Genomic DNA, 16,627 nt, shown 5'->3' with positions numbered 1-16,627 from the left:
CTCAAACTAGACACTCTAATGGACTTGTTCTCTTGCTGGACTGGGGAAAGCTGTTTAGGTACAATTCTCTGCATGTTTAGAGAAACAACTCTGAGCTAGAGTAACCTGTAAACCAGCAATCTAAAAATGTCCTCTGTAAAATCTTGAAATTTACCAAACCAAAACCACAAATCATGCACACAAAAATCTATGTTGTGACAGTGAAATTAAATGTTCTTGAAATCAACTTGATAAAAAATGTATTAATCAAATTAATTTGATTTGATTAAAATAAGAATGGAAGAATCCTTTAACAGAAGTCTTATTTGTGGAGCCGGTCATGATGGATATGAATGGGTAGTTGTCTCTCCATCTAGTCCTGCTGTACTGAGACAGAGGGTTGCTAGGAGCATAACTAACCATAACTCATCATACGTCATATTATCAAGTTAATAACAAGACACCACAGAGACCAACACCCCTCACCTGAACACACACGGGTTCTATAGAGTGTCTAGTGTACACATGTAACACTGTATATGGATGTAGATATTTAGTACAAATACAAGCTTTGCCTCATTCACATCCTATCCTCCCGATTGAAGATATGGCAGAAACAAAACCTTTCACTGTGTAGAGATTGGATGAGAATAGCTGAAACAGGACATGTTCACGGGTGTGAACATGCAGAGGACAAAGTGTTGACTGCTAGCAGGTTTAGTGTCATGAAGAACTACAAATACAACGATACTGACGGGCTCTCAAGTTAACCGACTGAACACACGCCTCCCCTGGACCATGCAGTACCACTATGAGTATTGCTAACAATATTCTAATTAAGTTAAATAAGTTGTCCTTTGCTGCACTCAGTGATGGTAGCCCTTTAAGGACAAACAGTACAGTGGACCCTTGGCCAGTAAATGTACAGTAACCGTGTAGCGTTAGTTAGTTGAATGAATGAATGAAAGAATGGAGGGAGGCTAGAACAGGAGCTGTTAATGGGTTTGGATGAGAGGCCTGAGGCAGGATTACAGTTCCCTACAGGATCAATGGTACACACATACAGGTGGACCTGAGGACTAGAGGAGACTACCTTTACACAGACAGCAAGAGAGAGAGAGAGAGAGGAGAGAGAGATTCCACAAAATGTGGAAACTGAGCTTCCTAACCTCCTGCCAAATGTATGACCATATTAGAGACACATATTTCCCTCAGATTACACAGGCCGAATTTGAAAAAAACAAATCCAATTTTGATAAACTCCCATATCTACTGGGTGAAATACCACAGTGTGCCATCACAGCAGCAATATTTGTTACCTGTTGCCACAAGAAAATGGCATATATATATATATGTATATATTTATTTATTTATTTATTTTCCCTTTTGTACTTTAACTATTTGAACATTGTTACAACACTGTATATAGACACATTTCTTTATTCTTTTGGAATTTTTGTTTTTCTATTTCACTTGCTTTGACAATGTTATATGTTTCCCATGCCAATAAAGCCCTTTGAATATAATTTAATTGAGAGAGACAGAGGGAAGAGACAGAAAGTGAGAGAGAGAGAGAGAGACCGACAGAAAGAGACAGAGCAAAAGAGAGAAAGAAAGAGAGAATGAAAGAGGAGCCAATGAGGGCCTACAGAAGCAACTAGATCTTCTGCAAAGATTCTGTCAGACTTGGGCCCAGACGGTGAATCTCAGTAAGACAAAATGAATGGTGTTCCTAAAACAGTTCAGTTGCCATGACAAAAGCTCTATCTAGACACCGTTGCCCTAGAGCACACAAATAATTATACCTACCTCAGCCTAAACATCAACACAACAGGTAAATTCCACAAGGCTGTGAGCAATCTAAGAGACAAGGCAAGAAGGGCCTTCTATGCCATCAAAAGGAACATAAAACTCGACATCCCAAATAGGATCCGGCAAAGCAATACTTCAATCAGTTTTATACAACTGGTGGGTCTAATCCTGAATGCTGATTGGTTAAAACTGCATTCGAGCCAGTGTCTATTCCACAAGTTACCACCTGCTAAATCTATGACGTTAAAATGCCTATTTACTCTGTTCCATCTGACTGTGCAATCCACAGTCTCATCAGCCCAGCCAGGCAATTTATAAAGTTGATCTCCACTATAAAAGTACCTAGACATTATCTCACATTTCTTTAAGACTAACATTTAGTTTTCAACAGCGGAGATTTGTATAAACCTTGATGTCGGTCTCTCCGACATTTTCAACATTGTTTCAATATTCAAATTCGATCTCCTGCTGTCCCATAGTAATGAACGTGTCGGAAGTCGGGATGAGACGGACAGGCAGGCAGCATTTCTCAGCAAGTCGAAATCATGAATCTGCTGGCATCATTTTTATGGATATATACAACAAAAAATGTCAATTGAAAAAAATATCATCGCAGCTAATTTGCAGTCTTTCCAGCTTCAGTTTGAAGTGATTGTGTTACTGTAGCTGTGTTGTTGGCTAGTTCCTCTGAACAACGGTGTCCTGACGAGTGAGCACATTTTCTATGCCAGGTGAAATCGCGCCTCATTAGCTCATTGTTATGGATGTATCCAAATAAATGTCACTAGAAAACAGTTTAAACAAATGAAAATGGAGCTACTTTGCTGTTATTCTGGCTGCACTTTTTGACATGACTGTAAGTTATCTGTAGTTGGCTAGATACAGGCTGGCAATGGAACATCAATAGATCTAGATATAAATAGATACAGAATAAAAAAGGTTGAACGACTGGGTCGCGTCTCTAGCAAACCTAGATTTGTGTCAGGACTACATCTTGTGGAAGGATGAAATATTATGAATACATTTATCAAAATAAGGGCCGCAGTGCTAGCTGTGCCACCAGAGACTCTGGGTTCGAGCCCAGGCTCTGTCGCAGCCGGCCGCGACTGGGAGGTCCATGGGGAGACGCACAATTGGCCTAGCGTCGTCCGGGTTAGGGAGGGTTTGGCCGGTAGGGATATCCTTGTCTCATCGCACACTAGCGACTCCTGTGGCGGGCCGGTGCCAGGTGCACAGTGTTTCCTCCGACACATTGGTGCGGCTGGCTTCCGGGTTGGATGCGCGCTGTGTTAAGAAGCAGTGCGGCTTGGTTGGGTTGTGCTTCAGGGGACGCATGGCTTTCGACCTTCGTCTCTCCCGAGCCCGTACGGGAGTCGTAGTGATGAGATAAGATAGTAACTACTAACAATTGGATACCATGAAATTGGGGAGAAAGGGGGGTAAAATTCAACAACAACAAAAAAAAAAGTTTTGTTTTTATCAAAATAAATGTTTTTAATGAAAATATGTCAATCATTATTTTGGCAACCCGTTGTATAAAAGTGATAATGTGCTAGAAGCTGGTGTTTAGAGGATATATTTGTCACACCTTCCTTGTGATGGTCTCCACCCCCTCCAGGTGTCACTTATTATCCCCGGTGTATATATCCCTGTTTCCTGTCTCTCTGTGCCAGTTCGTCTTGTTTGCCAAGTCAACCAGCGGTTTTCCTTGCTCCTATTTGTTTCCCAAACTCTTTTGGTTCTAGTCCTCCTGGTTTCAACCCTTGCCTTTCCTGACTCCGAACCCACCTGCCTGACCACTCTGCCTGTTCTGTCTTCGAGCCTGCCTATCCCCTTATACTGTTTGGACTCTGATCTGGTTACTGAACCCCTGCCTGGCCTGACCTCGAGACTGCCCTTCGTCTGGTACTGTTTTGGACTCTAACCCGGTTTATGAACTCTCACCTGTCCCGAACCTTTCTTTTGCCTCCCCTTTGGATGAATAAATATCGGAGCTCAACCATCTGCCTCCTGTGTCTGCATTTGGGTCTCGCCTTGTGTCCTTATAGTATTGGGCCTAACAACACCCATGCCAATATATCCTTCAAACACTGGCTTCTTGGGCATTATCACTTAAATAGAACCCATTGCCCCCAATGGTTGTGAGGTCTGGGTTCCACTCAACAATTAAGAATTCACAATATGAGACAAACACCCAATTGAGATGCATGCAGAATTCTACAAGAATATACTTTGTGTACAACGCAAAACATCAACAATGCATGCAGAGTAGAATTAAGACTACACCCGCTAGTTATCAACATCCAGAAAAGAGCTATTCAATTCTACAACCACAGAGGAAGCGCTACCCAGACATTCCACCACAAAGCCCTTACCTACAGAGAGAGTAACCTAGAGAAGAGTCCCCTCAGCCAGATGGAAAGAATCAACCAAAAAAACGGAGCAAATGGGTATTCTATCTGGCCCTAAACAGAGAGTGCACAGTGGCAGAATACCTGACCACTGTGACTGGCCCTAAACAGAGAGTGCACAGTGGCAGAATACCTGACCACTGTGACTGGCCCTAAACAGAGAGTGCACAGTGGCAGAATACCTGACCACTGTGACTGGCCCTAAACAGAGAGTGCACAGTGGCAGAATACCTGACCACTGTGACTGGCCCTAAACAGAGAGTGCACAGTGGCAGAATACCTGACCACTGTGACTGGCCCTAAACAGAGAGTGCACAGTGGCAGAATACCTGACCACTGTGACTGGCCCTAAACAGAGAGTGCACAGTGGCAGAATACCTGACCACTGTGACTGGCCCTAAACAGAGAGTGCACAGTGGCAGAATACCTGACCACTGTGACTGGCCCTAAACAGAGAGTGCACAGTGGCAGAATACCTGACCACTGTGACTGGCCCTAAACAGAGAGTGCACAGTGGCAGAATACCTGACCACTGTGACTGGCCCTAAACAGAGAGTGCACAGTGGCAGAATACCTGACCACTGTGACTGGCCCTAAACAGAGAGTGCACAGTGGCAGAATACCTGACCACTGTGACTGGCCCTAAACAGAGAGTGCACAGTGGCAGAATACCTGACCACTGTGACTGGCCCTAAACAGAGAGTGCACAGTGGCAGAATACCTGACCACTATGACTGACCCAACATTAAGACAATAGCCTTGCTATTGAGTAAAGTCGCCATAGGCAGACCTGGCTCTCAAGAGAAGATAGGATATGTCCACTGTCCACAAAATGAGGTGGAAACTGAGCTGCACTTCCTAACCGACTGCTAAATGTATGACCACATTAGAGACACATATTTCCCTCAGATCACACAGACCCACAAATAATTTTAAAACAAGTCAAACATCGATAAACTCCAATATGTGTTAGGTGAAATGCCACAATTTTCACATAACAGCAGCAAGATGTGGCCATTTGCCATGACAAAAGGGAAACCAGTGGAGTACAAACATTGTAAATACTACCACTATTTATCTGTTTACTTATCTTCCACCACTATTTCGTACTACGACAGTATTTGCACATTGCTAAAACATAGCTGATAATATAACTCTTGAAATGTCTATCTTTTTTTAAACCTTTGAGTGCAAAGTTTATTGTTAATTTCTAAGAGTTTTTTGTTGATATTGTTAAATTAATTTATTCTCACGTGTTGATTGCTAAAGCAAGTGAAATAAACAATGTAAATCAAATCAAACTTTATTTGTCACATGCACCGAATACAACAAGTGTAGACTGTGAAATGTTTACTTACAAGCCCTTAACAAACAGTGCAGTTCAAGAAGAGTTAAGAAAATATTTACCAAATAAACTAAAGTAAAAAATGTAAAAAGTTACACAATAACATAACAATAACGAGGCTATATACAGGGGGTACCGGTACCGAGTCAGTGTGCAGGGGTACAAGTTAGAGGTCATTTGTACATGTAGGTAGGGGTGACGTAACTATGCATTGATAATAAACAGTGAGTAGCAGCAGTATACAAACAAACGTTTAAACATATGTTTCCCATGCCAATAAAGCCCCTTTTAAATGAATTGCGAGAGAGAGAGAAGGAGAAAGAGCGAGAAGCTGAGATCGGCTAACAGCGACCATTCATTTCCATTACAGCAAAACAGGAGTTGTTACTGGTTTTTAAATGAAAAAGGAGAGAGGGAGAAAAGAAGACTAATGTTGTAAGCTGAGACGCACCAAATCCCTGTATCGCCTTCCAGCAACATTACTAGAGCCTATTCAGGCCTGTTAACAACACCAGACAGCATTACATTTCATGCCTTAATGGCCTCATATATGTACATTCCCCATGCATTAAGAGCTAAATTAACACAATAAATAATAGCCAGCTATAGTGACAAATAATTGTCCTCATATTTCCTGTTAAAACAATTCTGTTGAACAAATGAAAATAGCCTTGACGTTAAGATTGAAACACAACTGGTGCTATTTCAATTCCCACTGTGTCTCGTCAATTGGCATAAGCACATTTCACATGTGGACCATGAGGATGTCAAGGGAGCTCGCTACTGGTGGCAATTACTATTGGAATACTGTTTATTTTAGCAGGATAATTCATATTCAGTACACTGGGAGACAAGTAGAGGACAAAGGTTAGGTAAATATGTGTTCATTAGGCATTGACACTGCAATACAAACATTACAATTTAGACAATATTTGTAATAATATCAATGGGTTATTTCATTTATAATTGTGTCTGATCATTTTCAATGAAAAACAAGAACCCTATCACAGGGGGAAATAAATTACAGACCGGGTGCAATGCACCATGGTTAATCAGAATCAATAGACCAACAGCGAAACTTTGTTAAAATATCGAAGTGTGTTTTTGATACGTTAGATAGTCGGTATTTTAAGAGAAACAAAGGGACTGATGAGTGTAAAGATCGGCGTATTATTCAGGTCGCCACATTGCACCTGAAAGAGCTTCTGTGCCCTCTTTTGGAGGAATACAAAACACCATCTCACTCACTGGAAAGTGTCTCGGTAAGAGGACTGTTACAGGTAGTAAGCTACATCAGCTTTATCCATTTGACTAAATATGTTTAGTGACAGAAGGCCTGTGTTTTTGCATTGGACTCGTTCATTTTTACCTGGCAAAAGTTGTTTCTCTCGAATGACTTCAACATGATAGCCAGAGCTTAACCCTTTATTCTACCCTGTATGCTATCCTTGTTGTTTTGTTCCTTCTTGTGAATAACCAGGTACAGACCTGACTGTGTTGCAGAACCTCTGGCCCAAAGTAATATATACTAACAAGTAATTAAGTGTGAGAAGCTGAGATAGTCTACAACCACATGAGTTCAGTCGCGGTCTGAAGTCATTATAAATCTGAAAACAACAACACTGTGCTACAACCATCTTTAGTGATATACTCACTCCATTTACAAAGCTAGAACTTTAGGAGAGAGGAATGATTTGAATACAAAGACAATTAACGATTTTATGTTTGTTTAATTTTCCTCGCGCTGTCGTTATCTCCCTGCAACTGAAGCGGTGACTATGGATAAATGGCTGCTACTTGTGCTAATTTACACAGAGAAATACATTTGTTTCCAGGGCCATTATACAGTGAGCCATGCATTTTCTCACCATAAATGGCCATCATTCATTACAGTTAACAATGGCATCCAATTCAGCTTGGTTAACCCTTTACACTTGTGGGAATTGGCCTGTACGGCTAGGCCTAAATTGACATGTTTCTTACAGAAGAAAAGCTTATGCAAAAGCATGGTAGCAATTAAACGGTTTGGAGATTATGGGGAAATGATTAGATCGAAGTTGAGGACACAACAGTTCACCTGACACAAGACTGAATCCAAACATTACACTGTTGATTTTTATGTGTATATTACATTTACTGTACATTTCACTGCATTTGTTGATAACAGAATCTAAAAATACTCTGGATACATTCAGTAACATAAGATTATTCCTGGAAAATGTGGGGTAGGTGCAACATAAGATAAAAACATGACAAGGGTTTGAGTGAGAGGACTAACCGGTGTCTCCAAGTGGTCACAGACCTCTCTAAAGTGTGCACAGCTACTAAGTCATTTCCATGCACCTTCATGACTCAAAGAAGAGTCTTCAACTATAAGGTGTTTTTTTTCTCTCTCCTAGCTGTGCCGTTGAGGAAGTAGAGCAAGAACACTTGTAGTTGTTTTGTTTGGAACACAACCCTGCATCCCACCATCACACAATTACAATTACTATCTGCCATTTTCAACCCGTATACAGGTATGAGTGAAAAGTGCTACTGACGTTTCAATACAATCATGTTGGGTATTAGTGAATGACTTGTTCAGTCTAAGTGTAACATTTCATAATGTTTATGAATGCCTGGTTTTAGAGGCATACAATGAGGGGGATGACAGAGAAGCACTGTCAGGACCGGGCAAAAAAGATTGTGGTACAACACCCCCACCTACTGGTGAAATAATGAAGGTGCATTTAACTATATTGAGGCATAAATAAGTTAATTACACAGGCACATGTGCATACACACACACAGTCCAAAACTCACCGATGCCAGAGTTTCCCCCGGTGATGAGGACCACCCTGTCTGAAAGGTCACGACCCTGCAGGATCTCCAGAGCTGCAGTGTTCCCGTCGTAACGCTTCGGCTTCACCAGCACGTCCTCCACCGTGAACGCCTGTCGCGGGTCAAAGTAGGTCTTCCTCTTGTTAATGTGACTGTTAGTGAAGGGGCAGGGATAGAGGGAGAGAAAGAGAGAAGGGTGAAGGAGTAGATCGTATGTTGTATTTTTTACCAAATGAAATACCCAAGTTCAGATGAGACAAGACAACACTAAGCTAAGTGGTTGTGCGGATGCTCCAACAGGTCCCTCTCTACCAAAACAAGGCCTCATGAACAGTCTCAGGCAGACAGTGGGGAATAGTTAGGCTGCTCACAGCCATGAGTCTACTTTACACCAGTGGGGAGATATCAAATCAAATTGTATTTGTCACATGCGCTGAATACAACAGACCTTACTTACAAGTCCTTAACCAACAATGCATGGTTTCTTTTAAGTAAGTAAGAAAATACTTGCAAAAAACAAATAAACTAAAGTAATGAATAAAAATAACAATAACAAGGCTATGTATAGGGGGTACCGGTACCGAGTCAATGTGCAGGGGTACAGGATAGTCAAGGAAATTGATGTAATATGTCCATGTAGGTAGGGGAAGGTGACTATGCATAGATAATAAACAGCAAGAAGCAGCAGAGTAAAAAAATGGGGTCAATGCAAATAGTCCAGGTCGCAATTTGATTAACTGTTCAGCAGTCTCATGGCTTAGGGGTAGATGCTGTTCAGCAGTCTTATGGCTTAGGGGTAGAAGCTGTTCAGCAGTCTTATGGCTTAGGGGTAGAAGCTGTTCAGCAGTCTTATGGCTTAGGGGTAGAAGCTGTTCAGCAGTCTCATGGCTTAGGGGTAGATGCTGTTCAGCAGTCTCATGGCTTAGGGGTAGAAGCTGTTCAGCAGTCTCATGGCTTAGGGGTAGAAGCTGTTCAGCAGTCTTATGGCTTGGGGGTAGAAGCTGTTCAGCAGTCTCATGGCTTAGGGGTAGAAGCTGTTCAGCAGTCTCATGGCTTAGGGGTAGATGCTGTTCAGCAGTCTTATGGCTTAGGGGTAGAAGCTGTTCAGCAGTCTCATGGCTTAGGGGTAGAAGCTGTTCAGCAGTCTTATGGCTTGGGGGTAGAAGCTGTTCAGCAGTCTCATGGCTTAGGGGTAGAAGCTGTTCAGCAGTCTCATGGCTTAGGGGTAGAAGCTGTTCAGCAGTCTTATGGCTTAGGGGTAGAAGCTGTTCAGCAGTCTCATGGCTTGGGGGTAGAAGCTGTTCAGCAGTCTCATGGCTTAGGGGTAGAAGCTGTTCAGCAGTCTTATGGCTTGGGGGTAGAAGCTGTTCAGCAGTCTCATGGCTTAGGGGTAGAAGCTGTTCAGCAGTCTTATGGCTTGGGGTTAGAAGCTGTTCAGCAGTCTTATGGCTTAGAGGGTAGAAGCTGTTCAGCAGTCTTATGGCTTAGAGGGTAGAAGCTGTTCAGCAGTCTTATGGCTTGGGGGTAGAAGCTGTTCAGCAGTCTTATGGCTTAGGGGTAGAAGCTGTTCAGCAGTCTTATGGCTTGGAGGGTAGAAGCTGTTCAGCAGTCTCATGGCTTGGGGGTAGAAGCTGTTCAGCAGTCTCATGGCTTAGGGGTAGAAGCTGTTCAGCAGTCTTATGGCTTGGGGGTAGAAGCTGTTCAGCAGTCTCATGGCTTAGGGGTAGAAGCTGTTCAGCAGTCTTATGGCTTGGGGTTAGAAGCTGTTCAGCAGTCTTATGGCTTAGAGGGTAGAAGCTGTTCAGCAGTCTTATGGCTTAGAGGGTAGAAGCTGTTCAGCAGTCTTATGGCTTGGGGGTAGAAGCTGTTCAGCAGTCTTATGGCTTAGGGGTAGAAGCTGTTCAGCAGTCTTATGGCTTGGAGGGTAGAAGCTGTTCAGCAGTCTTATGGCTTGGAGGGTAGAAGCTGTTCAGCAGTCTTATGGCTTGGATTGTTGAAGCTATTCAGCTGTCTTATGGCTTGTGGGTAGAAGCTGTTCAGAAGTCTTATGGCTTGGGGGTAGAAGCTGTTCAGGAGTCTTTTGGACCAAGACTTGGTGCTCTGGTACCGCTTGCAGTGCGGTAACAGAGAGAACAGTCTATGACTAGGGTGGCTGGAGTTTTTGACAATTTGTAGGGCCTTCCTCTGATAACGCCTGGTATAGAAGCCCTGAATGGCAGGAAGCTCGGCACCAGTGATGTACTGGGCCGTACGCACTACCCTCTATAGAGCCTTGCGGTCGGATGCCAAGCCGTTGCCATACCAAGCGGTGATGCAACCAGTCAGGATGCTCTCAATGGTGCAGCTGTATAAATCCTTTTGAGGATCTGAGGACACATGCCAAATCTTTTCAGCCTTCTGAGGGGGAATAGGCTTTGTCATGCCCTCCTCACGACTGTCTTGTCTTGGAGTGTTCGGACCATGATAGTTTGTTAACGATGTGGACACCAAGGAACTTGAAGCTCTCGACCCACTCCACTACAGCCCTGTCGATGTGAATGGGGGCGTGCTCAGCCGCCCTTTTCCTGCAGTCCACGATAAGCTCTTTTGTCTTGCTCAAATTGAGGGAGAGGTTGTTATCCTGGCACCTCTCTGACCTCCTCCCTGTAGGCTGTCAGATCATTGTCAGTGATCAGGCATACCACTGTTGTGTCCTCTTAACTTAATGAAGGTGTTGGAGTCGTGCTTAGCCAAGCAGTCGTGGGTGAAAAGGGTGTATGGGAGAGACTAAGCACGCACCCCTGTGGTGCCCCCGTGTTGAGGATCAGCGTGGCGGACCCTGGACCCTGGGGGCGGCCCTTCAGGAAGTCCAGGATCCAGTTGCAGAGAGAGGTGTTTAGTCCCAGGGTCCTGAGCTTAGTGATGAGCTTTGAGGGCACTCTGGTGTTGAACGCTGTAGTCAACAAACAGCATTTTCACGTAGGTGTTCCTTTGTCCAGGTGAGAAAGGGCCGTGTGGAGTGCAATAGAGATTGTGTCATCTGTGGATCTGTTGGGGCTGAATGCAAATTGTAGTGGGTCCAGGGTTTCTGGGATGATGTTGTTGATGTGACCAACGACTAGCCTTTTAAAGCTTTCATGGCTACAGACGTGAGTGCTACGGGGCGGTAATCATTTAGGCAGGTTACCTTGGCGTTCTTGGGCACAGTGACTATGGTGGTCTGCTTGAAACATGTAGTTATTACAGACTCAGACAGGGAGAGGTTGCCAGTTTGTTAGTGCACGCTCTGAGTACACGTCCTGGTAATCCGTCTGGCCCTGCGGCTTTGTGAATGTTGACCTGTTTAAAAGGTCTTACTCACATCGGCTACGGAGAGCGTGATCACACAGTTGTCCGAAACAGCTGTTGCTGTCATGCATGGTTGAGTGTTGCTTGCCTTGAAGCAAGCATAAAAGGCATTTAGCTCATATTGTGGTCTCTCTTCCCTGGGCAGCTAGTGGCTGAGTTTCCCTTTGTAATCCGTAATAGTTTGCAAGCTCTGCCACATCCAAAGAGCGTCAGAACCGATGTAGTAGGATTCAATCTTAGTCCTGTATTGACACTTTGCCTGTTTTGAAGGTTTGTCGGAGGGCAAAGCGTATTTCTTATAAGCATCCGGATTAGTGTCCAGCTCCTTGAAAGTGGCAGCTCTAGCCTTTAGCTCAGTGTGGATGTATTATGTACAAAAAAGTTACAAACTAAGCAAAAAAACACACAGAATAGCACAATTGGTTAGGAGCCAGTAAAATGGCAGCCATCCCGTCCGGCGCCATACATTTTTGGTAGCACTTTATGTTACGGAACAGTTTCCACTGCTATTTGCCTGGTATTGAATAAAACATGTAACTGATATGAATATGGTGCTTATTTAACTGAAGCCCTAAGAAACAAACGAGTAATTAGTATGTCATTACTGTGTATTTACCATACCTTGTCATTCTTTTTGAAATGCCTGGTAAATTGATGTACCGTAAAATAAAGTGCTTCCTGTTTTGATTTCTTTACTGTCACCCCTTAACTTGCTGGTTCAGTACATCAGGAAATGAAGACTTACTCCACATAGAAGATTTGTCCTTTGCCATCCATCTCCTGCTCCCATCCATAAGGTAGATCTGTGGGGAAGAAAATCCTCCAGTTAGACTCCTCAAGTCATTCAGAAACATGATTCATACCATTAACTCATTGTCTCTGAATGGTCTGTTACTGAATGTCATCCTAACTGATGGAGACATATATAATAGCAGAATTGTATTTGTATCAGTGTTTTGACCTCTCACTATGAACATTCAGGTGCACCCAGAGCCATAAGAAAAAATCTGCTGAGTCATGATACACACAAGATTGGGTCCAATGTGGATAAGTAATGACAATTACACACTTGCAAAAAGGCATATTGAATGGTTGCCTGACGACTCCAACTGAATTCCTCATCACTAACCAATCATAGTATCAAAGCCAAAAACGTATTTTCTATACGCCACTTTATGCACGTGTGTTCTGGATCTAGCCCAACCCATCGGGTCAAGAATTCATCTCCATTCAAGAAATCATCTGGAAGGTATTCAGACTCATTGCGGGGAGGAAACTACTGTCCGTGGGCGTAGCGTTTGGCGGAGCAAGGAGCTTGGGTAGCCAGGGAAATTGAATGGGGTGGGATGTAAGGGGTTGGTGGGAGAAAGAACAAAGTAGAGAATGGGGTCTGCTCGGAGAATAACTCTAACCTCCAGCACAGCGTCTCTTCTTCCCTGTTTTGGGATGATCCCACTGAGTCTTCATTTCCTCATGACTGTGGAGAGAGAGACACAGAGAATCCATCAAACTAGCTAGCAATTACTGATAGCACTGCTCTATTCTGTGCGCAATATTGCATCGATGTTACAGCCAAATGCTTGTATGTTCAAGGACTGGTTTATGGGAAGCATTCAATGCGCAATAGTTCATTTTCGCTTACTTCGCATAGTAAACCCATCCATCCTTCGTAGATCTCTCTTCCCATCCTGGGGGCAGCTCATCCTCGCTGTCTGTATCGTCCATACCAGCATACTTTAAAGCTGCCATATCCCGTGTTTCTTTCGAATTCAGAGATATAGCAAAATGACAATCTATATTTTGCAGAAGCGACGGAGCTGTGAAAACCGAAATCAGAAACTCTGTGATTATAATCCACTGAGCTATAGTTATAATCCTGCCTCAGCACTTCCGCAATAATACGGTGATGCGTTTTATGTCGGCGAAGTGTTGTTTGGGTAATGAAGTAATGCAGGAGTAAAGTCATTCCGTTCCTCAGTTCAAATAAGATACTGAAACATTACAGTTACAAAAATGGCAACACTAATATAATTTGTACAATGAATAATGTATGCATACCGTAAATTACCATGTGTAGCATACATTTTAGGGGTAACAAAGTGACAAAATGTACTCATCCAAAACTGCGTCTGCGCACGAGAATGGGAGGGGTTTCGAGAGGCTGAACCGCGTTAGCATATTAGCGAGGTTCAGCGTGCTATTCGGGTTCCTTGGGACGTCCCTAACCCCTTAGCTAGTTTAAACCTCAATGTCAATGCGGTAGGGACGTTGCAATGATCCAGATACCACCGACATATGAGCAATTGCGAGTGGGCATCAGAAACAGATTATCGTTCTCATGGCAGCTTGATATTATACTGGTAGCGCGATTACGGATTTTCCCCTTCAAAATAAGAGTCCCCCTACAAAACATATATTTGGGGATTTTAGATTTTACACTTTAGTACAATACAACAGTGTTTCACAGCTTTGCAACCACCTTTAAAAACAATTATAGTTCATTTGAAATACTTTTATTTTTAATATTGTATTATTTATACCAGCATTTCTTTAGAAAGTTTACACAAATACTGGTATTTTGAAAGCTACTAGTATATTGAAGGCTATATGTAGGGCTCCCGACTGAGACGTCACTGCAGTGCCTGGTTCGAATCCAGGCTACATCACATTCGGCCGTGATTGGGAGTCCCATAGGGCAGCGCACAATTGGTCCAGCGTGGTCTGGGTTTGGCCGGTGTAGGCCGTCATTGGAAATAAGAATTTGTTCTGACTTGCCTAGTTAAATAAAAAAATATGTAAAGAAATACACTTTTAATAAAATGCAAATATATAACATTGGAATTACTGAATAGAGTCTACAAAACTTAAATGTATCGAATAGGGACAAACCACCTGGTACCGACAACATGGATGGTCAATTTCTGAGGTTGGTATCGGAATACATTGTGACTCCTGTTTGCCACATCTTCAATTTAAGCCTAGAAAGATGCTGTGTGTCCTCAGACATGGAGGGAGGCAAAGGTCATCCCACTACCCAAAAATAGCAGAGCACCCTTTAATGGTTCAAACAGCCAACCAATCAGCCTGTTACAAGTGCTTAGCAAACTTTTGGAAAAAATGTTGTTTGTTCAAAGTTACAATACAAAGTTATTTTACGGAAAACAAATTAACACATTTTCAGCATGATTATAGGGAAGGGCACTCAACATGCTCAGCACTGACACAAATGACTGATGATTGGTTGAAAGAAATTGATAGTACGAAGATTGTGGGAGCTATTTTGTTTGACTTCAGTGTAGCTTTTGATGTCATTGATCATAACCTTTTTTGAAAAATCTTAGGTGTTATGGATTTGCATCCTCTGCTTTATTATGGATTGACAGTTACCTATCTAATAGAACACAGAGGGTTTTCATTAACCAATGCCTCTCTCATGCAAATTCAGTTGATTGTGGTGTACCGCAGGGCAGCCGGCTAGGGCCATTATTGTTTTCAGTTTTTAGAAATGACATTCCACTGACCTTGAATAAAGCCTGTTTGTCTATTTAAGCTGACGACTTAACAGTATGCACATCAGCTGCAACAGTAAAATAAATAACTGAGATATTTAACATAAAACTCCAGTCAGTTTATGAATGGTTAACTAGAAAAAGGCTGGCGCTGAATATCTCAAAAACTAAAAGCATAATTCTTGGAACAAATCACTCGCTCAACACAAAACCTTGTTAAGATCTATTATTGAATAATGTGGCTATTGGGCAAGTTGAGGAGACTAAACTGCTGATTGTAACCCTAGATAGCAAGTTGTCACGGTCAAAACATATAGACTCAATGGTTGCTAAAATTGGAAGAGTTCTGTCCATGATAGGGCGTTGCTCTGCCTTCTTGACATCTCAGTCGACCAGATAGGTCCTACAGGCCCCAGTTGTGTCGCACCTGGACTACTGTTTAGCTGTGTGGTCATGTGCCGCAAAGAAGTACATAGGTAAATTGCAGTTGGTCCAGAACAAAGCAGGACGTATCGCACTTAGATGTACACGGAGGGAAAGAGTCAGTAACATGTATGTCAGTCTTTCCTGGGTCAAAGTTGAGGAGAGATTGACTGCTGTCATGACTTTGTCCTGTGGGTGAGGTTTATGACCCCCCCATAAATACCTTTCTCCCTTTCCTCTCTCTTGAAAAGCCTTTGCTAAACATAGAGAGTCTGGGAAGATCAAAAGATGATCAGTTGGCGTCTGAGACATTCTTAATGATGATAGGACGACATAAACTGTATCTTGGAAAGTCTACACATTATAGTTATCAGGTTCATATGGAATTGTTGTGCAATTTAAATGTTTAAATATGAAACTATTTGTGAAAAGATTAAATGTAATTTAGCTTCTTAAGGAGAGAAAGGTTTATCATAGAGTAAACTATGCTCAACTTAGTGGCCCTGCCCATGTGATCAGACATTGGTTATAAACTATGAAACACGCCCTTCTCTCCCCTCCTATATAAGGCCCTTGACGAAAATGTAACTTTCTGTTCCGAGGACGTTAGGGTGACAGTTCTACGTTTAAAAGGGCTCAGATAATAAGCTGTTCCAAGGATGTGTGGACTTGATGTCCCCACGTTGAAAGGACAAAGACCACCTACAGAACTAAGCCAACCTTAGAGAACCTAATGAAATTAGCATTGAATTTCAACGTGAAGGTGACGACCTACACCCCGGAAGGATGAATTTCGACTATACCAGCCAGAATATAGCATGAGCTTAAAAGTATGGCAACTTGGTATGAACTTTGAACTCTTATTCTCCAGAAGTGATACCTGCTAGCCGTTGAGTTAGCAGTCGTCACTAAACGTGGGCTAGGAGAGGACTGACAGAGTATCCATTCTACCACGCTCCAGTTCACCACTAGACAGTCTTCAGAGGACCAGAGATCCACGC

At 42.8% G+C, this 16,627-nt stretch overlaps 1 protein-coding gene across 1 annotated transcript in view; it reads right to left on the bottom strand.

The window, feature by feature from the left end:
• LOC135509274 (WW domain-containing oxidoreductase) overlaps positions 1–13,795 on the bottom strand; it is a 188,293-nt gene extending 174,498 nt beyond the window's left edge. The window contains exons 1-4 of the mRNA XM_064929789.1: positions 13,337–13,795; positions 13,107–13,171; positions 12,440–12,497; positions 8,350–8,519 (exon numbers count right to left, since the gene is read on the bottom strand). Coding sequence (XP_064785861.1) covers positions 8,350–8,519; positions 12,440–12,497; positions 13,107–13,171; positions 13,337–13,443 — 400 coding nt within the window. The 5' untranslated portion in view covers positions 13,444–13,795. The remainder of the gene's footprint in view (positions 1–8,349; positions 8,520–12,439; positions 12,498–13,106; positions 13,172–13,336) is intronic.
• Between the last annotated feature and the right edge of the window lie 2,832 nt (positions 13,796–16,627).

Source organism: Oncorhynchus masou, chromosome 22 (genome assembly GCF_036934945.1).
Source record: "Oncorhynchus masou masou isolate Uvic2021 chromosome 22, UVic_Omas_1.1, whole genome shotgun sequence".
Classification (NCBI taxonomy): domain Eukaryota; kingdom Metazoa; phylum Chordata; class Actinopteri; order Salmoniformes; family Salmonidae; genus Oncorhynchus; species Oncorhynchus masou.
The sequence above is the reverse complement of the archived record's forward strand: the minus strand, read 5'-3'. Positions and strand labels throughout refer to the sequence as shown.